Below are 26,911 nucleotides of genomic sequence, written 5' to 3' on the forward strand. Positions count from 1 at the left end.
TCCCCTTCTCACTCCTCTTTCTTTTCGTTCTTTCCTTCTATTTATTCTTTCTGTCTGGAAGCCCCACCTATCCCTCTCCTGCCTAACAATTGGACATTCAGCTCTTTATTAGACCAATCAGGTGTTTTAGGCAGGCAAAGTAACACAGATTCACAGATTTAAATAAATGCAGCATAAAATAAAGCGACACATCTTTGCATCATTAAACAAATATTCTGCAGCATAAATGAATGTAACACATCTTCAACTAATATTCCACAACAGTAGAATTCTTCTTCTGCACATGGGGTCTATATAGTTTCCTTATAGATCTCGCTATAGACCTTTCATTATGTCCAAACAGACCCCTTTTATCATTCAGTAATAATGTTCACACATAGTAGGCCTGTGCCAAGAACTTAGCATGCAGTTATCTCTTTTGACTTTCCATAGAAAATGACTATAAGGGGAACAGCAATGACTCCCATTTTCCAAATGAGGAAATGGAGGTTTTCAGATGGAAGTGAACTTGCTCAGGGTATAGCCAATGAGAAGCATAACAGAGTTGACCCCAGAGACAGCTGGCTTCAGTGCTCTGCTGTTATTCAGAAAATGGGTTTGATGAAGAGACAAGGAAGGAAGCAAGGACGCTGCTCAATAATGTAAATGTAGGAGAGAGGACTGGAGTTTGCACCTGGCGATAGTGGGGCGTTGGTCAAATCCTGGATTCAGTATAGAGGAGGTACCAGAACCATGAACAGGATCCACTGCTGATGATAGTAGCAAATATTCTTGAGGCTTCCTAACGAGCTATCGTGGAGGTGCAGTTAATGTTCTACATGTGGCATAGGAAAGAAAAGCAGTCCTGGGAGCAAGAGGATGCAGGGCTGTGTATTCGTATTGGCACTAGGAAGGGAGAGAGGTCACTCCGGCTTCCAGAGAAACAATACAGCCAATAGACTGAATTGTTCTTCCTTTGAATCAATTCCGTCTGAGCTTGAAAGAATAGAAAACTTTTCAAAACAAGGTTCACCATAGGTCAGGATAATGTGGCCCTAGACTAATAGCTCCTTTCACCGCTGAACTAAAGTCACACTCTTCCTTTGTCAGGTCAGAAAATGCAGTTTTGTGTGAAAGCTTCGTTCTCCCACCAGCTTCCTTTTTGATTTGCCAAGCTGGTTTCGGGGGAAAGCCAACTGGGGCTACATTTTGTTTCCTTTTGTATTTCCATTCAGTCATGTGAAAAAGGACCCCCCACACACATACAACGCCCGCTGGCTTCTCATTCTTCTCCAGTGGCTCTAGAAAAAAAGCTGTGGAGGAAGCCAAGTTGAAAAAAAAAAGCTGCAAGAAAGGAAGAGAAAAATGACAGTGTCCCCAGGCTCACCATTGTGTAAATAAACAAGGGACAGTTTCTGCCCATAGGACCAAAGCCAGGCACACAGGACCAGTTCGAGGCAGGGGAGAGTCTGGTTGGATTTGATTCCAGTAATTGGCATTGTGATTTTCTCATTTATTTGCTCTCTGTTATTTGTCTTTGTTTAAGACAATAAAATCATGTGATGATATAATCTTATAGCTTCATTTACAAATGCTTTCAAACATATTAACTCAAGCAAGCAAAATCTGGGATTATCTTGGAGCAAATACACACTCCATGAAGTCTGGGCACGAGCCTCGCGCATCCATCACCAGTGGGCTTCTATTTATCCACAAGACCAGAAAGGCTTGCTTCTTACTATCTCTCATTCCAGAAACACTATTTCTTATGGCATATACTTTTCAGATAGCCCATACACAGTCACAGATGACCCGATTGGGTTCAAGCAGGACTGACCAGGATCTTATGATTCACATCTGGTCACAGCGTGGATGTTTCTTCACAGTGTTTCTCATCCAGAGGCTAGGTACAGTTCCCTCCCAGCATCCCCAGTCATACCTGCCATGCTCAGTGTTCCACTTTAGAGGAGCTTATGCCTCAGTAACTCTGGACTCTCTTTGCTTGTAGATTGGAAGGTTAATCATAGACAATATAAGCATTCAGTCTGGGATTTTACTGTAGCAAGGTCCTAAGAGTGTGGTCTCTAATGTACCTCAGCCTTTCCTAACTGCATGGCCTTTCACCAAGCTGTGAAGTGGGGTTGGTGCTGGGAACTAGCGATGGGTATTTGTTAGACTGGTTAAAGTGATGGTGACATGCATGCAGTGTTTGAGACACTGCAAATGCACAGTGAGCAATCATCAGTAGTACCAATGTAATGCTGCCAGGGTCTCTGCGCTAAGATAGGGAAAATGTCACAGCCACCAAGAGGGTCACGCAAGAAGTGATGTTTGAATCCTGTCTCAAAGAGCAAAAAGCTAAAAGCTTAGTGGAGTTTTTGGATGGAGCAGAGCAGCAGAGGAGAGAGAGAGAGAGAGAGAGAGAGAGAGAGAGAGAGAGAGAGAGAGAGAGAGAGAGAGAGAGAGAGAGAGTGCAAGGAGAAGAGAGAAACAAAGGCAGGGAATTGCTATGACCACACCCATGCCTGATGGTAAGAATTTACTCCACATCAAATTGTACAGTAATCCTGTGAAGCTCAATTAATAAAAACTCAGAGACAAATATTGGGATTCAACCTGAAGACCAGAAAAGCAAAGCAGCCAGCCATTGGCTCTTAACTCGACCCAGTTCGAAAATGGTGATTCTGCCTCTAGGAAACCTCAGAATGAGACTGAGAGCTGTCTCTTCCTGTTTTATAATCCTCTCTAGGGCTGGGATTAAGGGTGTATACCACTACCACCTGGTTTCTTTGGCAAACTAGTATGGCTACTGGGATTAAAGGTGTGTGTCCTTGCTGCCTGGTCTGTAAGGCTGGCCAGTGTGACTGTTTTGCTTTTCTGGTATTAAGACAAGCTTTATTTATTAAAATATGAATGAAATGCCACTATAATCCTGAGATGAAGAGTTGTCCCCATTTCTCTCACATAGGGAGGTACCAAGAGGAACCATGGGTGGCATCAGGGTATGCTTCTATAAGCTGGCATCATCCCCTCTTTGGCACACCTTGTTCAAAGTCTATGCTCTGTTTATGATCTGTCATCTTCAGAACAACACAGAATGTGTCTAGGTGTTGGAGTAGAGACCAGTCCAGAGACAGACTGTGCACATGCTGGTTTTCACAGAGGGGAGTCCTTGTCCCTGGGCACAGATGGAGTAGTATAAGTTGAAGAGCGACACACTTTGGAGTGGAAAAAGGATTNTAAAATCAGAAGGGCTGGAGAGAGGGCGCAGCAGTTGAGAGGACTTGCAGCTCATGCAGCACACTCAATCTGGTCCCTAACACGCATGTCAGATGGTTCACAACTGCCTGTAACTCCAACACTGGGGACTCCATCTATCTCCCTCTTCTGGCTTCTGTGAGAACTGTACACACATGCAGTCAAACAGAAAAATATAGTAAAGCTTTTTTTTTAAAGTTAGAAAATAATATGGCAATATCCAATTTATAAGAAGTATATAATGTCCTGAACAACCTAGAATACATGCAAGATGCATGAAATAATAAAAAGATAAAAAAAACTTTAATTTGAATTTTGACACTATCAGACCACCCACACACCAGATCATACACAGTCCTGGGTATCACATGCCCCCAGAACCATGATTCTCTGCTCAGTTTTAAGCTAGCACCCCCACTTGTTTCAGGAACCACATGACTGAGAGAAGGAAAACTGTTGAACCACAGAGACGAGACACTGAAACAGCAGACATGTAGTGCTGGGCTACGGCTTGGTAGCAGAAAGATTGCCTGGCATATGTGAGGCCCTGGGTTTAATTCTAACACCACAAAATACTAAAAATAAGTAAGAAATGTTTAGGGGGTCAGGTTTCGGCTTAGTGCTAGAACATTATTTTGGTTAGCATACAGAAAACCCTGGGTTTGATCATCATCTTCTCTGGCTGTGTATGTGTGTGTGTGTGTGTGTGTGGTGTGTGTGTGTGAGACATGAACTTTACATGTGAACAGTATGGGGTCATTCAGACATTTCCCAGTACCCACTACCCCCCTGGCAGTCAATGGGAAAGAAGTTCACAGGATCATTACAAAAGAAGATAATGGAGCCTCACCGGAACTAAAATGGAAATAATGTTGAGATAAATGATCTTGGACAACTACTTTACACTCACTTCAAAACACAAAATGGTGTGTGTATTAAGAGAGTTTTAGATAGTTGGATGGATAATTAGATGGATGATTGGATGGATGGGTGGATGGATGGATGGATGGATGGATGGATGGATGAATGGATGGACAAGACAGACAGATAGAGATATATGGCACAAGAAATAGTAAGCCCAAATATCTATTGCATTTCCATATGTGAGAATTAACATGTTTTTATTTACATTAGTGAATAATCCGCACTTAACTAAAAAAAATTGCTTCTATGTGAATGTTTACTTCATTCTTTGATGTGTGTAAACAAGTTGGGTGTCATCATGGAACCCAGCCAATGTGATAGAGAGATGTAGGGAAGGTTCTGGCATTCAACTGAAGCGGTGAACACAAAGTTACAGTCTCTGCAGAGACTGTGGTTCTCTGTCAGTAAGAGAACCACAGTCAAATCACACACAGTCAAATCCACACATCTGGAACAACATCTGGCACATGCAGCATGTTCCATGTTTAACACAGCCCAGGGTCTCACAAGAACACTCTGTCTGTCTGTACACGTGGGCATACCTCCTTTAGCCAGGGTACCAGGTGGTTAGTATAAAACCAACCCTGTAGATTTACTCTCCTGGGAATTTGGTCAGAGGTTCTGTCTTCCTCCTGAGTGTGTATACATCCCTCTGTGACAGACATTTGTATAGTATCCTGGAGCCAGGTCCTGCCTGAAGTCCCCCCTCACACCTCAAAGCTTCAGTTGCCTCTGACTCTGTTTGACTTTAGCCAAAGATCTTTGCATGAACTAGAGGGATTTGAGACCAGGTCTTGACTGTCTCTCTTTCATCACATAAGTGATCTTGGGCAATAAACTTACTCTCCAAACCTAGCAAAATTGATGTGTGGGTTGATAGAGGTGTGTGTGTGTGTATGTGTGATATGTATATATAATATATATGTGTGTATGTATATATGTATGTGTGTATGTATATATTATGTGTATGTATATATGTATGTGTGTATGTATATGTATACATGGCACAAGGCATAGTGCATAGTGTGCCCAAACCTTGTGACACTGAAGATCACCTGCAGTTTGTCCCCGACCTTGCTTCCCAGCCTTTCATCACTAATGGCCTTTCCTCCACCCATAGCCTCAGCCAAGTTCACATTCAGACATAAGATTCAGTGTTCATTTTTCTCTTGTTTTCACTTATGCTTTCTCCTTCTGGTTCATCCCTCCTCCCCAAGAAAATTCCCGCATTGAAGCTCTAATACAGCCTACAATGGCCAATCACATCTTAGCCTTCTCTGCAAGCCCAGGCAAGTCCCTCTGAGGCATGTCCCTCTCTAACTAGAATTCCCCCTTGGTGTTTGTCAGTGTGTCCTGATTTTGATTATACGGTTATTTGCCATATAACAATGTCACCAGCAGTGCTGAGCATCAGATGACACCAAGGCCACAAGATTATAACAGGAGTGAGAAATTCCGCTCTCCTTAGAAACATGACTGACAGACAGCATGGCATCAGAGCACACACTGCTCGCTGTTTTCACTGACATTGATGTAAAGGCCTAGTGTGTGGGGGCCACTTGTATAAAAGTATAGCATATGGAACATCACACTCGGTAATGTGATGGACCACTGTGCTACTGGTTCATGTATGTAGACCTTTATCAATATTTGAGGATATTCAGTCCCATGAAAATGTTAGCTGAGGGTGTGGGTAATCCTGTCTCAATAATCAAAAGTCATTAAAAAAAAACCCTAAGGACACAGCTTAGTGGTAGAATACTTCTCAGTATGTGTGAGGCCCTAGGGTCAATCCCCACTAAAAGATATATGATAACATAAGAAGCTGTATACAGACATTAGGTGACCTAGCTTTGTCCGCACACTCTAGAATGCTTGCAACAGTGATGGAGGTGCCTAGTGGTGTAGTCTATTATGAAGCTGCTGTTAAGTAATGGATCACAGTATTTGAATATTTATTCCTCTCCATACATTTTTAACGGAAGAGGCCATGTTAGCTAACATTGTGCCTGGGTGACTGGGAGTGGGAGAGAGAGGAAGGGGAGAAAGGACAGGGTGTGGGTGCTGAATGAGCTCAAGGAACATGATATGCTTGGAAGAAGATATCTTTATGAAACCCATCATTCTTCCCAGTAAGTGTGTGCCAGCATATTTTAAAACCTTTCGGTGTATGTGGGGATTTACATCACTACTCACCGTTCGGCAGGGCTTCCACTGAAGAAGGGACAGACTGAACCATGCCATTTCTCTGTTGTCCCTTATGTATCTCACCCCTCGTCTTTCTATAAAGTCTCAAAGTCTTTGAACCCATGAGAATTGAAGTTGTGGGCTTATGTTTGGCTTGGTTTGGTTCTTTTTTGTACTGGGTATCAAACCTAGGTCCTCACTCATGCTAGGCAATTGTTCTACCACAAATCTACACCACAGTATGTAGCTGAATTTTTTTTTTACTCTTTTCTCTTTGGGAGGGTCTGCCATCCAGTTCCCAAATAAGTACATGGAGACTTATTCTTGCTTAAGACTGCCTGACCTTAGCTTGGCTTGTTTCTAGCCATCTTTTCTTCACTTAAACTATCCCATCTACTTTTGCATCTGGGCTTTTACCGTTCTGTACTCCATGTCTTTCTTTACTTCTTACTCCATTGCTGGCTGGGAGTCTTGCTGGCCCCTGGCATCCTCTTCTCCTTCTCCCCTTCTCACTCCTCTTTCTTTTCGTTCTTTCCTTCTATTTATTCTTTCTGTCTGGAAGCCCCACCTATCCCTCTCCTGCCTAACAATTGGACATTCAGCTCTTTATTAGACCAATCAGGTGTTTTAGGCAGGCAAAGTAACACAGATTCACAGATTTAAATAAATGCAGCATAAAATAAAGCGACACATCTTTGCATCATTAAACAAATATTCTGCAGCATAAATGAATGTAACACATCTTCAACTAATATTCCACAACAGTAGAATTCTTCTTCTGCACATGGGGTCTATATAGTTTCCTTATAGATCTCGCTATAGACCTTTCATTATGTCCAAACAGACCCCTTTTATCATTCAGTAATAATGTTCACACATAGTAGGCCTGTGCCAAGAACTTAGCATGCAGTTATCTCTTTTGACTTTCCATAGAAAATGACTATAAGGGGAACAGCAATGACTCCCATTTTCCAAATGAGGAAATGGAGGTTTTCAGATGGAAGTGAACTTGCTCAGGGTATAGCCAATGAGAAGCATAACAGAGTTGACCCCAGAGACAGCTGGCTTCAGTGCTCTGCTGTTATTCAGAAAATGGGTTTGATGAAGAGACAAGGAAGGAAGCAAGGACGCTGCTCAATAATGTAAATGTAGGAGAGAGGACTGGAGTTTGCACCTGGCGATAGTGGGGCGTTGGTCAAATCCTGGATTCAGTATAGAGGAGGTACCAGAACCATGAACAGGATCCACTGCTGATGATAGTAGCAAATATTCTTGAGGCTTCCTAACGAGCTATCGTGGAGGTGCAGTTAATGTTCTACATGTGGCATAGGAAAGAAAAGCAGTCCTGGGAGCAAGAGGATGCAGGGCTGTGTATTCGTATTGGCACTAGGAAGGGAGAGAGGTCACTCCGGCTTCCAGAGAAACAATACAGCCAATAGACTGAATTGTTCTTCCTTTGAATCAATTCCGTCTGAGCTTGAAAGAATAGAAAACTTTTCAAAACAAGGTTCACCATAGGTCAGGATAATGTGGCCCTAGACTAATAGCTCCTTTCACCGCTGAACTAAAGTCACACTCTTCCTTTGTCAGGTCAGAAAATGCAGTTTTGTGTGAAAGCTTCGTTCTCCCACCAGCTTCCTTTTTGATTTGCCAAGCTGGTTTCGGGGGAAAGCCAACTGGGGCTACATTTTGTTTCCTTTTGTATTTCCATTCAGTCATGTGAAAAAGGACCCCCCACACACATACAACGCCCGCTGGCTTCTCATTCTTCTCCAGTGGCTCTAGAAAAAAAGCTGTGGAGGAAGCCAAGTTGAAAAAAAAAAGCTGCAAGAAAGGAAGAGAAAAATGACAGTGTCCCCAGGCTCACCATTGTGTAAATAAACAAGGGACAGTTTCTGCCCATAGGACCAAAGCCAGGCACACAGGACCAGTTCGAGGCAGGGGAGAGTCTGGTTGGATTTGATTCCAGTAATTGGCATTGTGATTTTCTCATTTATTTGCTCTCTGTTATTTGTCTTTGTTTAAGACAATAAAATCATGTGATGATATAATCTTATAGCTTCATTTACAAATGCTTTCAAACATATTAACTCAAGCAAGCAAAATCTGGGATTATCTTGGAGCAAATACACACTCCATGAAGTCTGGGCACGAGCCTCGCGCATCCATCACCAGTGGGCTTCTATTTATCCACAAGACCAGAAAGGCTTGCTTCTTACTATCTCTCATTCCAGAAACACTATTTCTTATGGCATATACTTTTCAGATAGCCCATACACAGTCACAGATGACCCGATTGGGTTCAAGCAGGACTGACCAGGATCTTATGATTCACATCTGGTCACAGCGTGGATGTTTCTTCACAGTGTTTCTCATCCAGAGGCTAGGTACAGTTCCCTCCCAGCATCCCCAGTCATACCTGCCATGCTCAGTGTTCCACTTTAGAGGAGCTTATGCCTCAGTAACTCTGGACTCTCTTTGCTTGTAGATTGGAAGGTTAATCATAGACAATATAAGCATTCAGTCTGGGATTTTACTGTAGCAAGGTCCTAAGAGTGTGGTCTCTAATGTACCTCAGCCTTTCCTAACTGCATGGCCTTTCACCAAGCTGTGAAGTGGGGTTGGTGCTGGGAACTAGCGATGGGTATTTGTTAGACTGGTTAAAGTGATGGTGACATGCATGCAGTGTTTGAGACACTGCAAATGCACAGTGAGCAATCATCAGTAGTACCAATGTAATGCTGCCAGGGTCTCTGCGCTAAGATAGGGAAAATGTCACAGCCACCAAGAGGGTCACGCAAGAAGTGATGTTTGAATCCTGTCTCAAAGAGCAAAAAGCTAAAAGCTTAGTGGAGTTTTTGGATGGAGCAGAGCAGGAGAGGAGAGAGAGAGAGAGAGAGAGAGAGAGAGAGAGAGAGAGAGAGAGAGAGAGAGAGAGAGAGAGAGAGAATCTGCAAGGAGAACAGAGAAACAAAGGCAGGGAATTGCTATGACCACACCCATGCCTGATGGTAAGAATTTACTCCACATCAAATTGTACAGTAATCCTGTGAAGCTCAATTAATAAAAACTCAGAGACAAATATTGGGATTCAACCTGAAGACCAGAAAAGCAAAGCAGCCAGCCATTGGCTCTTAACTCGACCCAGTTCGAAAATGGTGATTCTGCCTCTAGGAAACCTCAGAATGAGACTGAGAGCTGTCTCTTCCTGTTTTATAATCCTCTCTAGGGCTGGGATTAAGGGTGTATACCACTACCACCTGGTTTCTTTGGCAAACTAGTATGGCTACTGGGATTAAAGGTGTGTGTCCTTGCTGCCTGGTCTGTAAGGCTGGCCAGTGTGACTGTTTTGCTTTTCTGGTATTAAGACAAGCTTTATTTATTAAAATATGAATGAAATGCCACTATAATCCTGAGATGAAGAGTTGTCCCCATTTCTCTCACATAGGGAGGTACCAAGAGGAACCATGGGTGGCATCAGGGTATGCTTCTATAAGCTGGCATCATCCCCTCTTTGGCACACCTTGTTCAAAGTCTATGCTCTGTTTATGATCTGTCATCTTCAGAACAACACAGAATGTGTCTAGGTGTTGGAGTAGAGACCAGTCCAGAGACAGACTGTGCACATGCTGGTTTTCACAGAGGGGAGTCCTTGTCCCTGGGCACAGATGGAGTAGTATAAGTTGAAGAGCGACACACTTTGGAGTGGAAAAAGGATTGTCATATGCCAGCAAGGGACCATCAACAATGGGGTTTTATGACAGAGAACCAGATTATAGAATTATCACACAGCTCCATAAGGGTAAAAGGGATGCTTACAGTACAAATTTCCCCTAAATCACTGGACAGACTACAAAAGTCAGCAAATGTGGTTTTTCTGTTGGTACCACCCATAAAAACCAAGATCGCTTCTTCCAATTTTGATGGAGAATTAGTGGATCACCTAGGAGGTTGGACTAAGATGTCCTGGTGTTTACTTTCTGCCATGCTGAGAGCAAACAAAAAGCCATAGCCTCTAGGGAGAAAGAGAGCCCCAGTGACCATCTGTCAAACTTATTTGACTCGGAGACGTAAGAATATTACACCAGGAGTCCTTCAGCCCTGGACATTTGCCAAACTAAACTCACCTCATCCAGCAAACCATAGAGAGAAAACCATGAACTCAGGCTTAAGTAAGTTTTTTTCTTCTCAAGCATTTCACCTGGCCACAATCTTTTCGGCTCTAGTGGGAATTTAAGCAGCTCTCTTCTTCAGTGTTTCACTGGACATGGTACTGAAAGCCTGCCTGATGGAAACCAAAGACCATGCCCTCAGAGAGCCTGCGATGCCATGCCTGAGACATTTGTCTCTGGGGTCATCGCGCGACACAGCAGAAGAAATGGAATATATAAAGAAATTTATATTAATTGATATTCTTATTCTCCATAGTTTCAAAGCTCCCTCGGTTGCTCAGTCTTAAGGTTGTACTTCCCAAGTCTGAAAAGTGGGGTTGGCGCAGTAACAGGTGGGTAGATTCCCAGAGAGGCAAATTAAGGACATCTGGTATACCCAACTTTTAACTGTCAGTCATGCTGTTCCCAGGGATCTAAACTACCTTGAAGAGAAAAATGAGAACCTTTTCCTGTCTGGAGCCCTTTATGGTACCTTTGTAATTTCTCTCGCCAAGCGACAGTGTCTCATGGAAGTGCTTTTACCAAAAAGACATGTGATGTCATGGTAAACATGACAGAAAAACAAGGGGACAAAGATGCAGTTCTGTCTGGTGGTGATGAAAAGGGTAGGAAAAAACAGCTATCCCCCCCCCAAAAAAAGCAGAAAAATTGTTATAACTCAATGAGAAGCACATATGGTGTTAGACTGGAAGCATATCTGTAGTCCTGGGTATTACTCCCAGGAGATGCTTAGACTTATTTTTAAACATATATGAAAGAACTGCACGTGAACACAGCAATACTCTTTTTCCTAAAAAGGAAAATGCTACCTTGAGTCACATTAATTTTCATTCATCCGATTGGCTGACAAGATATAAATAACAATTATTTCTTTAGCCTCTATCTTTTATTCTCTGTCATGAGATTTACAGAGAAAATTCTGGAAATGTGAGTGCAGGTCCTACGACATCTGTCCCATTAGCGCCCAGTGAGGCACATACCACATGTATATGATAAGTGAACATGGAAATACCAGGTATCCAGAAAAGAACTGAGAGGGGGAGATAGTAGATGATAGACTGCTGTCTTGTCTCCGCCTTCTAGAAGGTGCGAACTACGTGAAGGGTTGCACCCACTCTATATGTTCCCCTCATCACAGAAGCAGCTGAGGAGTTTTGTGAGGATCTGTGTCATCTTAGGACGGGAGCACTCTTTCCATGATGAATGATATGCCAGTCACGAGTTTAGGAAACCTTGGGTGAATTACTGACCCATATTTTAAATTCTTCTTACTGTGATATGACTTACGTGCTGTAAAAAAATCAATCCCCATGCAGTATGTTCACTGAATGATTTCACTTGAACATGCCCAGTTATATAAGCCAGAATGGCCTAGAGACCCTAAGCTGTCTTTGGAGAGCTGAAGGAAAAATCAGGCAGGTCAAACGGGGAGAGAAACTTGAACTGAAGCTCCACCTGGTGGCTGGTAGTCGTGAAGACAAGCTCTGACCCAGCTCGCTTCTCAACAGAGACAGGTGTAGGTTCTCTGGTACTGTTTTGGAACCAGCAGCTCTCCCTCGGGCATTTGTTAATAGATTTAGAGGGTTAGCCAGCAAATCAGGTTCGAAGACAACCCAAGCTTCCTCTGACTTCAGCTCACCCTGATGCTAAGACTCCTCTGTAGCTATGACAAAGGTTGTGGCAAAAGCTCCACATGTCTAAGACTTATTGTAAGGACTCTGTGCTAAGCACAGAACAAGATCCGTACTCCAAACCTTCATCCTATCTCTATTCACAGCAAACAGTTAGAAGCAATGAAATTGATTAACTACAGGGCTCTGATTAAGAGAACTATAATATGCCTATCAGATAAAATACCCTGCAAATACCAAAAGTATATTCTTGAAGAGTTCTCAACAGTTCACAAATATTATGTTAACTGAGAGCACGGCATACAAAATAATATTTCAAAATATGCTCCTGTTTCTCTTCCATGAAGAGAAAGGGGAAAGAAAGAGAGGGAAGGGAAGGGCAGCGAAGGGAAGGGCAGCGAAGGGAAGGGCAGCGAAGGGAAGGGCAGCGAAGGGAAGGGCAGCGAAGGGAAGGGCAGCGAAGGGAAGGGCAGCAAAGGGAAGGGCAGCGAAGGGAAGGGGAGAGCGGGGAAGAAAAGGAAGCACCCAGGTGTGCAAGCGTATTACCTTTATAGGACGAAAACTACATCTCTGGCCTCTTAACTACAGTTCTTGGTGGGGAAACTTCTAGTATTTTGAAATTATGGCAGGATTTAAAAGGTAAAAAGGGAATCTAAGATTAGAGTACAAAGTGTACCCATCTTTCTGCAGCTCTGTTCATTAACTGCCGAGTTGTTGTCTTTAGGGTCCCTCGGGGTAACACAGAGCTGAACAATGGTGTAGACGTGACTCATTCTATAAGACAATCCTCCACCAAAATCAACCTAAGTCAAATTATGAATCAAAGGTCAAATGATGAAAATAAACTAACAAGCCCGTGGTGTAACAACACATCCTTTTTCAAAGTTTAAAAAAAAAAACTTGTTATATAATATGCAAATTTATACACAAAAGCTTTTTTTTTTTGCCAACCAAACACATTTTGTACCTTTATTTGTGACAATTCTACTCAAATCTTTTTTTTTTACACAAAAGCTTTATAGGACATGCTGGAAATTTATTAATGTCACCCAATTTCTGTCTCTGCAGCACTTTTTAGTCATCTAGCTCAGTGCAAAATGTGAGGCTCATTCAAAAATATTCCATAAAGAGTTAGGCCAGTATCCCTTCAGTATCCACAGGCTCAACCAAATGCAGACCAAAAATATTTAAAAGGAACTGTATCTGTGATGGACATGTACACACATTTCTCCTCATAGTTCACTGAATAATAATACAACCAAATGGCTATTCACAAGCATTTACAATGCAGTAGGTATTCATTTAGAGTTGATATAACCTGTATGGGAGGTTATTCATAGTCTAGATGTCAAAATTCTGTTAAATCAAGGGGCCCTGTGCATCCTCTGAGTGTGATGCCCTTGGGAGGTACTGGGGCCAGTCCCTATGGATACTAAAGAATGTTTATGGGTCATATGGAACTTGGGACAAGTAATTGAATCTGATATTAATATTTTAATTTTAAATTTTCATTTCTGTCTCCAATGCTGTTTTGCTTTCTCATCTGAAATTATACTTGAATTTCCTCTTGTTTCCTTCCTTCTTACATATTAATATGCATGTCCCTTGCTAGAGTCAATAACATTGACAAAGTGACAGTTTTAACAATTTCATCCAAAAGTTCATCAAAACAGCTGGGAAATAAGGAAGAAGTTTCAGGTTCCCAGCATTCTGTTCCTGAAGGTTCATCATTCTCCCCTACCCCAATCAAGTCCCTTCTGATAAGGCCAGAAAGAAATCTAAAGTCATTGTGTGCTTAGAAGCCTTTGATTGCCAACTGAGATTCCTGTTTTCCCTGTCAATAGACTTTTATCATTCCATATCTTAATGAGCATGTATTTTGCGTTTTTATTCAATTGTTTCCAGTTATTTTAAATACTAGTGATTCTAGGGGAAATGCTAGTGATTCTAGGGAAAATGCTATGATAAGCCTGTGGACTTTAAAAGGCCCTGGAACTGGGGATGTTGCTCAGTGGTAAACCACTCTTCCAGCATGTGCAAGGCCCTCAGTTTGATCCCCAGCACTGTAAAAAAAATTAAAAATAAAATAAAAAGCACAGCATTGTGATGACTGAATTCTTGGATCTAATCCTTCCTTTCTTCTGAAGCCTCTACAGAATTTAGTGGTAATCCAAACAGGGGACACACCAGAAATGTATCTGCTGTTTAGTTTTGAGACAGTGTTTTATTCTGTAGCTCAGCTTGGCCTAGAACTCATGGCAACCTTCACACCTCAACTTCCTGATACTGGGATTCTGGCACGAGCCACCATTTCCAGGTCGATATTTTTCTTCTGCGGAAATTGTCCTGCAGCCTCTAGTGTCCTTGAGTCTACGGGTTAATGTTATTATAGGTGGACTTTTTGGAATTGCAAGAATTTCCTTTGTTGATCATCTATGTGTAGTTATAGCATTTCGGTAAACTTCTCAGACATGCTCCAAACCATTTGTCAAGCTCAGATGTCATCTCCCAAGCAGCGAGCAGCAGGGTACGAGTGTGGAACGTTCCTTTCTATTTCTGATCGATTGAGCCAGAATGTCCTTGCAGCTTATGCCTGGTTTTCAGTGTAATATCACAGTTATTTTCATTTTCAAAAGCTCTACTCAATATCCATGCCTGCGTTCACAGATTCGATGCCCACTGTGACCGAAATATGTCACAAATTAAGCTGATAAATGGGTACTTTGAAAGTGAGTCGGTTTAATTTCCCCAGTATATTCTTCCATACCTTCTTCCTGTCTGACCCAGGACTTACTGAGTTTTAAAATGAAATGTCCATGATTAATTCAGGGCATGCCCTCTATTCTATTTTCTTGTTTTCATGGTGAGAAAAGACTCATTTATTTCCAAGAAAAAATGAATTAGGCTGCCCCCTAAGTCATTTTAAGTTTCTGCTGCATTTCCCTGGAGTATATCTTTACTTTGAGTCTTTTTTCCTATATGGAGTGTAGTTTAGTATACATGGAAGCAAGGATTCTGACACCGTGGTGAAACATATTTTGGAGTATCTTATGCTTCTGTAGCCCCCAAATTTTCTTATGTATATGAAATCCCAGTAAATAATGCTATTAAGCTACACCCTACCCTCCTTCATATAAGACTTGTTCAATCTCGCAACAACACAGTATCAGGCAGACTCTTGTGCTGAAATTGATTCTTGGCACTTGGGGAGTATATCCTACTTCTTTTTTTTTTCTTTTTTTTTAATTAATTAATTTATTTATTAAAGATTTCTGTCTCTTCCCCACCGTCGCCTCCCCTTTCCCTCCCCCTCCCCCAATCAAGTCCCCCTCCCTCGTCAGCCCAAAAAGCAATCAGGGTTCTCTGCCCTGTGGGAAGTCCAAGGACCACCCACCTCCATCCAGGTCTAGTAAGGTGAGCATCCACGAAACTGCCTAGGCTCCCACGAAACCAATAGGTCCAGTAGAATCAAAAACCCGTTGCCATTGTTCTTGAGGTCTCAGTAGTCCTTGTCCGCTATGTTCAGCGAGACCAGTTTTGACCCAGTTCTAGCCATAAATAAAGGACATTGAACCTATAATTCGGGTTCTTAGAGAAGCTAAATAAGAAGGAGAACCCAAAGAAAATCCTGAATATTTCTCCTGAATATTAAACTTCATCAGGCGATGAAAGGAGACAGAGACAGAGAACCACATTGGAGCACCGGACTGAAATCTCAAGGTCCAAATCAGGAGCAGAAGGAGAGAGAGCACAAGCAAGGAACTTAGGACCGGGAGGGGTGCACCCATACACTGAGACAATGGGGATTGGGAACTCACCTACTTCTTTTTAAATGTTTTATTTTCTTTAAATCTTTTAAACACAGCCGTTTGGAGGTAGTTCATCCACTGAACAATGTTTACTGAGCTGGGACTGGGAATCCTTTATGCAAGCTAATCTCTCCTTTATACAAAGTGTGCTTACAGGAGTCATAAAGGTGGAAAGCAGAGTCTCAGAAAGCCTTAGAGAATGATAGGAACTTAAAGAAAGTGTGTAAATTTCTTAAAATGGCTCGTGTGGAGAGGAAGACCCATGCTTAGTTCACCAAGTAAAGGGAGGAAATTCAGCTAAGAATCTTCTGAATGGTCAAAAGCTGAGAAACCAAAAGAATCAGGGTCTCAAAAAAGGAATACGTTGCTCCTCACAGCGGGCTGGATGTCTGGTATGCAGACTTGGGTTGTGGCTGTGACAGGGAGACATGGCAGCCAGAGGCACAACGACAAGTGTGCAATCAGCAACAGGTGGGGTTAAAGAACAGCAGGGAGCACATACCAGCGATCTTTGGATGCCCTGCTAGGAATTTCTCTGCCTTATATAGGGACGGAAGCCACTAAAAAAGTTAATACAGATGTTTGCGTGACTAGCCTAATGGGAAAGAATATGAGAGACAGGACCGTGGTGTGGAGGTCCTTCTGTCTATGTGTTGCTTTTATTGGTTAATGAATAAAGAAACTGCTTTGGCCTATAACAAGGCAGAACTTAGTTAGGCAGGGAAAAATAAAGTGAATGCTGGAAGAAAGAAGGCAGAGATTAAAGAGAAGCATGTAGCCCCACCAGAGACAGACACCGGAACTTTATCCGGTAAGCCACAGCCTTGTGGCAATACACAGATTAATGGAAATGGGTTAAATTAAGATATAAGAGTTAGCCAGAATTATGCTTAAGCTACTGGCCAAACAGTACTGCAATAATATGGTTTCTGTATGGTTATTTTGGGACTGAGCAGCCCAGAACAAACAAGCTGCCACTCACAACAGGACCAGAATCACCACAAAACTGAAGCTGTTTTGTGAACAAGGCTGTGAGAGCAGGCACAGAGAGAAAGGGGTCGAGAGGAGGCAGAAGCAATGCTGTACAGAACATTACACAACATGGTAGCGCATACCACACCTGCTCCCTCATTTCCCCTTCTCAGGATGGCAGCGTGGGGGAGCATGCATCTTATCTGCCCACTTTGGTACTGCGCCCTCCACACTCAGCAGAATGGGCAGAGAGGCTCAGGAAAGCAGCTCGGTGACTCAGAACCATACACAACTTGGGAGTGACAAGCACGGTGACCAAATTTCTGACTTTTATAAGGGAACACAAAATAAAAATGAAGACAAGCAGTGAAGCTGGTTGGCAGTCAGGTGGAAGAGGTAGAAAATAAGGAAAGGCTGTGAATTTTAAACTCCACTTCCCTTCCTTATGAAAGCCATAATTTTATCTAAGCTCGGGTACTTTGTCAAGAAGAAAGATGAATTTAGGGAGAAACTTTTTTTAATGAAAAGGTTTCCACATTTATTCTTTTGTATCTGGAAAACGGAGTTAATCTTCCTGTATCCCATAATGTAACTTTGTAAATATAACCAGCCATGTCAGACAAATGTTAGAGCTAGCGTTCACATTGAAAATCTCAATGTTAAAAAAAAATCAGCCTTTACTAAACTATCTATGAAACAATTAGGTTAGCATTCTATTTAGTTTACATTTTTATTACATTTAGGTTTATGATATTTGACAAAAAGAGAAAATGAATTCTTAAAATATTTTTTTCTTTTATGCTTAAAATGTAGTAGAAAGAAAAGGATACTATGGGAAGGAACAAGAATTTTTTCCATAATTTCCGAATTAAAACAAGAAATAAGGCTGGGCATGGTGGCACAAGCTTTTAATCCCAGTATTTGGGAGGCAGAAGCAGGTAGATAAACTAGAGTTCCAAACTACAGGACAAAAAAGTGCTTATTGTAAACTTAACTTTCTTTTCAGACATTCTGAGAATCAGAATCTGCGAAGGAAAGAGTGAAGGCACAGTAGGCAGCAGAGAGGGCAGGTGAAGGAGCTCTCCCTCAGAGCAGCAGATGAAGGAGCTGAGCTCTCCCTCCCAGCAGCAAGGCTAAGCTTTCTCCTACAGATGCATACCCCTCCCCATGTGCACATGAGGGTAGTCACTGCAGCAGTGTTTACAAAGACAGGCGAGGGAAGTAGTGTATTTAGCCTACAGCACATGTAGATAGTGGCCCTGAGGCCAATGAAAAAATCCACGACGCCCACCTCTGCCGCTGAGAGCCCTGCTCTTCGGAACGAACTGCCAACGCGGAAAGGAAAGGATAGAACAGCCTAGAAAGCTGTCAACTCTGGAAGAGGTAGAAGGCGGCTCTATGCAGCTAATTTTCACAACATTTTCATTTCAAATTTTAGCAGTTTTAGAATAGTGATAGCAGTATAACATCTCAGGTCAGTCGGGGGAGCTTATAATAGAAAACTTGTCTTTGGCGTCCCCAGCTCTCCTCGGAGCTCCTTTGGTTCTTCTGAAGGCTCCGTTGCTCACAGCATCAGCCCAGGTCCTTGTGTTCTTCAGCAGCAGCATTCCAGGATGGCACATGGACAAGAAGGCAGCCATGCCCACACTTCAGTTTTCAAAGATAAAAACCCACAAAGCCCTTGCATGCCAACACCATCTCAAGCTCCCTGATAACAATGCCAGGCACCTCTACAAGCACCCCTATAAATCCCTTAGGAACTCCCCATTCATTGCCCCCCCAATCCACAAAGCCCAATAATCTTACATTTTAGAGTAAATTTAACATGTGTATCAGGAGGATTTCCACCTGAAATGTGATCTCTAATTGTGCAGTGAGGTTTAGGCATTGGAGAGTTGAACAGGCCAGGTGTGCAAAGAAGCCCATTTCATATTGCAATTGTCTTGATCTTTTAAATAATGGGCTCAAATATGACCCTAAATTCCTTCATCTTGCCATAAGTTAAATGCTTTTTTGCATATCTTTCAGGCCATCCAGCCCTGGAGAAAAGAGTTAACTTAAACAATTAGTCAGATTACCACTTCTAACCTCAGGTTACCTCTCCAGCATCTCTTCTTGAGTTCAGAACAAGATACAGCTGCTTCTCATCTCCCACCTGGAATCTATGAGGTCATCAATAATGCTAGGTACAATATCGCATGGCTATATAGAAGAGACCTCCTATGAAAACTTAAGTCAGCACACACCTCCACCTGGAAGCCCCTACCCAGCTGTGACCACAATTCAAATACACTACATAGATGGGTTTTGTTTGGTCATTTTTCTTATTTTTTATTTCAAATGCCTATGAAGGTGTGTTAGTCTTTTATCTCTGTGATAAATACCTGAGGAGGAAATTAAATGAGAGACTTACTTTATTTCATTGTTTCAGTCCGTGGGTGGATGGCTCTACTATTGTGAGCCAAAAAGAGAGAACACCATGGCGGTGTTGTGATAGAATTTGATCACTTCTTGGCAGCCAGGGTGCAAAGAGAGCAACCATAGAACAAGACAGCACCCAAGATGTATTTCCCAGTGACCTACTTCCTCCAACTAGGCCCCATCCCCCAATGTTCCTAAAACACCACAGAATAATGCCAGAGGACCAAGCCTTCAACACATGAGCCTAAAGAAGAACATCTCAAACTCAGACCAAAACAGAAGGCTGTTCCATTCACATCCTCTGCCTCGTAGCTGTCCCAGACTCTGACCTCCACATATGAGCTGGAACAAAAGAGGCAGCTCAGCCGGTAATACTGTGTTCTTCCCTCCTTCACATACTACTGTCTAGGTGGGATGGGGGTAAGGACAGGCGCTGCTCAACCTCAGAGTTCTAACTTTTGTGTGACCTTAGCCAAGCTACTTTGTCTCTGACTAAACAAGCAGATATCTGGGGCAAACGGTAATGTGACAATCTATGGATCCATCTATTCTCTCCAAGGCAGTGACAAAACATGGACTATTTGCTAGGAGATCCTATACGGTTTAGTTCCTATCTAAGTGGAAATAGGCAAACTTTATCATCCCACCTTATGAACAGAGGAGACTGCCGTGTACAGAAGAGGGCAATGGTAACTTACCGTGAACATTCAGAACATTTGGGTGACGAGCACAGCCTTCTCTTCATGGAAATTCATTGTCTCCTTATTTACTAAACGCTCTTCAGAATGTTTCCTCTCTCCCAGAATGTGCACGATATGCCCAAAGTCACATGGAAAATCTGAATGCTAAAGTGTTCATATGTCAGGTGTCTGTCCCTGTCCACGTGAGGCTGTGTGACACACATTCCTACTGTCAAATCCACAGTCAGCTGCACTCCATCAGCACTGAAATGGGCTTTCATCATTTGCTTTGTGCAAGGCTATCTTCTGATTTATTAAATGATTCTATGATCAGCTTTGAATAACCATTTGGGAGTTATAGGCATAATAACAAAGTCTTAATAATTTCCCCATCTAATCTAAATAGTCATAGCAATGATTTGTTGATTGTATATTCTATATGTTCACCTTTATGTAGATGCACACATTTATTTTATTACATAAAATGAGGAGTTAAAGATCATATATTTGGAAATAAATATCGCTTTTCCTGACACAAAGAAAATGTTCCCCCCAAACAGGGCTTTTTCTAACTGGGAAGAGGGCTGTTATGGTACACCCAGACTGCTGAAACAGAATGCTATAGCCCAGGATTCTAATACATAATGTAGATTTACTCCCCAGAGCTCTGAGTGCATAAAGGCCAGAATCAAAGGGTCACAGACGTAAAGGGCTCTTTCTGGCTCCTAAGTGGCTCCTTCTGGCTGTGCCTTCACATAGCAAAAGGAATGAGGCTGTTCTCTATGGGCTCTCTTATAATGATACTAATTTATAGCCCTCATTAATCAAGACATAGCACCCCCTTAATTGCCCTACATCCTATAACCATCACCCTGGCCTTAAGTTTCAACATAAGGATTTAGATAAGACCATCAATAACACCATGGATGGGACACATGAACGGTTGTTATATAGCACATTCAGATAAAAATAAAGCCTAACTGAAGTGCCAAGCTCCATAAGGAGGACATATCATATTTTAGTAGACTCCAGGCACGAAAGTCGAAGAAAGTTACTTAATCAAAGCATATAATAGTTAGAATCAGTAGCTCTAAAATAACTATCTTTAGCACATGATGGGGCAGTCATGTTGGAGATATTTTATGGGTGTAGTTTCTGATACTACCATGAGACAGTATTTGTGAATGTATATGTATATACATTTACAAAATGCAATTACAATTAGTGAAAAATGAGCCAGGAGTTTTGGAGAACAAGGAATGGTATCTGGGAGGGTTTGGAGGAAAGAAATAGAAGGGAGAATGTTGTGTGGAGGCTGCTAGTATGTTCCCAGCTGCCCTCTGCTTGTTCATTTCCTGGCCACCCAGACTCCTGAAATAATCACACAGAATCTATATTATTTAAATCACTGTTTGGCCAACCACAAGCTCTTACATCTAGAATTAACCCATCTCCCTTATTTTATATTTTACCACAAGGCTCATTGCTTACTGGCAAGGTTTCAGCATGTCTGTCTCTGGTGGCAGGTCCATGGCTTCTCCCTGACTCCTCCTGCTTCCTCCCAGCATTCAGTTCAGTTTTCTTTGCCTACCTCTATTCCCTGTGCAGGCCCAAGACAGTTTCTTTATTCACCAATTATATTCACAGCATACATAGGGGAATCCCACATCAGGTGAAATCTTATAATTAAAATACAATCTCAAAAATAAAAATTTTAAATGTGTCATATTTTAAAAACTGTTTTAAAAGAACATGTAACACAAAAAATAATACATTAATTATATGATCTGTACTTTTATTTGGTATTTGGAAATGAATCTAAGAATTCCATTACATGATAAAAAAATCTTTACAAATTATATTCTCCTGTATTTTATAACAATTTTATACATTTTTACATATTGAATCCATTTGTAATTTAATCTGTGTGATTTGGGTGGTAGAAAAGGAATTCAGATTTTTAAGTGGAAAGGTACAGTTGTCCTCACATCACTTATTGCTCAGGGTGGTGATTCATATCCACAATCCTAGGTATCAGGGGAGCTGAGGCCGTAGATTGTAACTTTGAGATCAGCGACATAGCACGACCCTTCTATTAATGGAAACAGAGGCGGGTGAGAAAGGGGATGGGAAGGAAAAGAAAGAAAAGAGAAGAGAAGGGAGAAAACAAGCATCTTCTCCCGCTGACTCCCAGTGACCCTTTGTCTGGTTTCAAATGCTCACATACGTGTAGGCTTATCTCTGGGTTGTATTCTATTTCATAATTTACTCATTGTTTCCAATGCCAACAACATACTGTTTTTAAATTCTTTGATTTGGTAACTGATTCTATGACAGTTGTGTGTGGTTGTGACTATTTGAGTCCAAGAATCAGTCCGTCAAAGGCACAGAAACACTCTTGGGATTTTACTGAAATTTCAACTGACTGTAAACTCACTTAGTAAACAACGGCTTATTTTTGAATTGTGCTTTCTGATTGGTTAGCTAAGGGCATGGATCATCAGCAACCTTCCCTGCCCTTCAGCCAAGTTTATACTTTCCCATTATGATCTTTACTAACTCTTCATGGAGTTGGCAAGAAGATTCCTGAAAATAGATTAAGCCTTGCTCTGTTACAAAAATCCTTCTCTAAGGTTTTCATGCAAATTTTTGCTCCAAAACCGTTCTTTAGCTCAGCCCGGCTAGAAACCAATACTTAGGCGCTGCTTGTCTTCGCCTTTTAAGCTGGGAAACTTGCTCTGTGTAGTCAGCACTCTACAAGAGAAAATGAAAGCTTCTCAGGGCACACAGTAGAAACAAATCCGGTGCTGCCCATCACTGTGGATGCCAGTGTTTCCTGCGTGCCCATAAAAGATCCCCTCCCAAAACATACACCTGGGCCTTTGGTGAGCATAGAGGACGCATACAAACAACATTTCTTGGGGCTTTCTTTTAATGTCAGCAAAGTTTAAGATTATGAGGGGAATTCTTCAGTGCTATAAAAGCAGAGATTATCCCCAATTGCTAGTTTGTGGTTGCAGTAACAATTGTTAGTAAAAAGCATCTCCTCTGGAATGAGTCTCCCAGCTCCCTCTTTCTCCTGTCAACAGTCAAGTCTCAGGAAAGAATTAATTCCTCACTGATGCTTCCTCCCTCTCCTTCCTGTTATTCTTCCCCAGAGACCGTGTTTCTCTCCTATTTGCCATGGAAAAGATGTTACTTTACTGCCTTCCGTCCATTCCTATTATCTGGATATACTGCTAGGTTATTCTAAAGGATATGCATTCACTGAGAGGGCTAAACAGTGACGCGCATCCCAGTGTCAAAACCCTTGAATGTTGTCTTAGTTGAGGTTTTCACTGCTATGATAAAAATACCATGACCAAAAGCAACTTGGTGAGGAAAGAGTTTATTTCAGGTTAAAACCCCCAGATCATGCTCCATCACTGAGGAAAGTGAGGGCAGGAATTCAAAGAGGTACATGAAGGCAGGAACTGAAGCAAAGATCACAGAGGAATTCTGACTTGCTCCTCCTGGCTTGCTCCTCGACCTAGTTTCTTCTTCATTTCTATTATTTTGTTTTACATATATGGGTATTTTATTTTGCACATATGGGTATTTCTGTGCACCATGTGCATGCTTGGTGCCTGCAGAGGCCAGAGATGTTGTCAGATCCCAGAACTGGAGTTACAGACGGAACTGCCATGTGGGTCCTGGGAGTTGAAACGGGACCTTCTGAAAAAGCAGCCAGAGTTTTTAACTGTTGACCCGTCTCTCCAGCTCCAGAAGCCTACTTCATTGTATACCCAGGACTATCTGCCCAGGAGTGTACTGTGCCATTCCACGTCAATTGTTAGTCAAGAAAATTTCCTACAAACTAGTCTATAGGACAATCCCACAGAGGCACTTTCTCATGAAGAATCCTTTTTCCCGGAGATGTCTAGGCTGTGTCAAGTTGACAAAAACCAACCAACACAGATGACTATAGTTAAGGAATAAGTGTAGAGGTGGTTACAGTGCACATTTGTGCACATGCAGTGGGCCATTTTCTATAGAACAAAGTGGCCAGCTATCTTTAAACACAGTTCCTCACTCATGGTCTGTGTTACAACTTACATATATTGCAAATCCTGAAAGCCCTGCTTGATAACCACTATCCATACAGTAATGTAAGATGGTCCCCACTTGGAGACTATTGACATATCTCCCTCTTAATGAATGGTAAGCCCATTCCTCTGATCCTCATTATGTATGCTTGCCCTAAAGTTAAGAACCTACTTCAGGGATAGTAAAACTGTCACTGCTCAGAAGTGGTTTCATTGATTTGATTTCTCTCTGGAGGACAAATGTGTTGTTAACCATCCCCTTGTCTCAAATTGCAGATCACAGTATTTCGAATGGGATCAGAAGGCCACCAGGACATTGATTTAGCTATCCTGACAGCATTACTCAAAGGTAAGAGTTCCTCTATCCACATAACACAAAAAGTAATTTAAATGGATTAACATAGACACCTTAAGCCTCCTACTAATGGACTTAACCCCAAATGATTTATGTCACATCTAATTACTGACAGCCCATTGACCCATTGTGTAAGACAGTGCTATCACTATTGAAGCCTTTTAATGCTGACATACGTTGCGTGTGACTTGATTTTGTAAGTTTTGAATAGAATGTTACTCATGTCCATTTAAATTTAAATAAAATTTAATCATAAAAATTTAAATGAAAAATGTTAACTGACTATGTAAAATGCTAAGTTATCTAAAGTTATTTAATAATTATTATTACTTTATTTTCAAAGCTATCAAAATGGAAATGGGCATAGATGTATATATTAAAATTAAAAATCAAATATCATTCAGAAGATAGAGAAATGAAAACGTAGACAATACTCCTTGTTATAACTGAGCATTAGACAGAACTTTAACTTCCCTGTTGAACATAGTAAGCACAAGCATGCTTGGATTGTTGGATTTTAATTTATAGGGTGGATATTTGCCCTACTCTCTAGACTCAGTCCTTCAAAGATATCTCACTACCTGCCCTTACCCTTGGAGCCGTAGCCAAGTGCAAGCCAGTTTCCTCCAGGTTCTATAAATGAAGTATACCTTAGGGAGCTAGCTACACTTGGGAAAACTTTTAATAAATTAGTATAAACAGAAGAAAGTTAGACCTGTTAAGATCTAAAATTCAGGCCGGAAGTATATGGAAGACAAACTATAAATGTTTCTAAGTGTGGTTGTCAGTCACAAACATCTGTGTTCTCACTTAGCGCTGTTAACACATCTGCAGCGGCCCTTATCACCCGCTCGCCGTTGCGTGCCCACGACCTCCATAGACTATAAACTCAATGAGAGCAGAAAAGCTGTCCTATTCACCTTCTCATCATGGAACTTAATCCCCAATTCATGCCGCCTTCAGTTTCTGTTGGATAAAGAAGTGAATGGATTACTCAGTGATCCAGTGATAGAATCGGCGTTCTATATTTCAGAGTTTAAAGAACAGTTACTTCATGCGTTGTTTCTAGAATATTACTCTTCTTTCAACTACCACTATTTTCTTGAAAACTTATTATGTGGCAATAGCTGTGCCAAGCTCCTTACAACTATGGTAAACATTAATCACAGCAACAGCTATGTGATGCAGGAACTAATCGAATCTCCCTTTGCTACACAAGGTGAAGTAACCTCCTTCGTACTGGAAACTCATGATCACGCCTGAACTTAGGACCAACATATCTGACTTCTCCCTGGACCTCATGAGACCCTTAGAGAAATGTGATTGCCAGGCTTCCCTGCTCATTCCCTGAGTGTCTATATGTGTTCACTAGACTCCTGATCACATATCAGGAGATTTCCATCGCTCACAGTGCGTGGTGTATCCTAGGTTGGACATTTCTGTAAGATGTTTCATTTCAACTACAAATATAAATGCTGGGAATGAGAATTAAGGGCCTGAGGCAGGCATGAGTAGGTTGAGCCACAAGATACACTCTGGGCTTTATGCTGCCTCTATTGGAAGCAAAGGTGAAACTTCTTTGCAAGAAAAGTCTCATGTTTTCTATTCTCATATAAAGATAATGAAGAAAGTAATAATATCAAAAAGCAATGTTTGTTGAAGACTCACTGTGTGCCCAACACTGTAAAGAACATTTATTGCATTCCTTCATTGATTCTAGGAATAGCCTACCGGTTCATCATGAGCCTCACTTATACATAAGGAACCTGAGGTACAGAGCCGGTGAGAGTGTGCTCACAAAGAGCTGGCTAGTCAATGGTTCAGTCCAAAACTGAGAGTTTATACATACAGCCAAGATATTCCCCGCTCCATTGACATCAACAAATGCCATGAACAAATTTTATAGCAAATAGGGAGGGGAATCTAAGTCTCAGAAAGAAAACACAGTGACTGTGACTGTTCAATGAAAACACTTGTCTTCAACAATCTGTGAAACTAGAAATTAGGCGTCATATTCAAGTCAACCCTACAATGTATTTGTCATATTGTAGAATACTTACTTGTTTTCTAGCTTTTTAGTGTGATAATTTACAAAATGAAGTACAGTTTGTGTCATAGTCAAAGAGTTATACATATTGCTCTTTAAAATTTGAAATGTATCTCAGATAAACTTACGTGGACAATATGCAATGAAATTGAATATTTTCTCTTTTAATCTACTTTCCCAGATGCTGATTGTACCTCCTAAATTGATTTCATGGGTCATAAACCTACAGCTTAAAAAAAATACTGCAATAGGAGATGAAAGAAAATTTTGATTGCTCTAAGAAATTAATGTTTCTAATCACTATAATGAACACTGTTTATGCAGCTGTTATGCTGAGGGAATTTGTGTCATTAAATGATTATAGTGTGTCAACTCTATTTTGCAAGGACTC

General features: G+C 41.5%; 1 protein-coding gene across 9 annotated transcripts in view; it reads left to right on the forward strand.

Annotated features, from left to right (window-relative positions):
* The window catches only part of Trpm3 (transient receptor potential cation channel subfamily M member 3), a 281,511-nt gene that overhangs the window by 124,626 nt on the left and 129,974 nt on the right, over window positions 1–26,911 (forward strand). For all 9 annotated transcript variants that reach the window (XR_007594808.1, XM_050159348.1, XM_050159396.1 and 6 more), the window contains one exon: window positions 24,395–24,467. Coding sequence is in view for 8 of the 9 variants with exons in the window: in XM_050159348.1 (XP_050015305.1) it covers window positions 24,395–24,467 (73 nt within the window). In the remaining variant the exon portion in view is untranslated. The remainder of the gene's footprint in view (window positions 1–24,394; window positions 24,468–26,911) is intronic.

The sequence above is a fragment of the Alexandromys fortis genome, unplaced genomic scaffold, assembly GCF_014885135.2.
Source record: "Alexandromys fortis isolate MF-2015 unplaced genomic scaffold, M_Fortis_MF-2015_v1.1 scaffold_10, whole genome shotgun sequence".
Classification (NCBI taxonomy): Eukaryota; Metazoa; Chordata; class Mammalia; order Rodentia; family Cricetidae; genus Alexandromys; species Alexandromys fortis.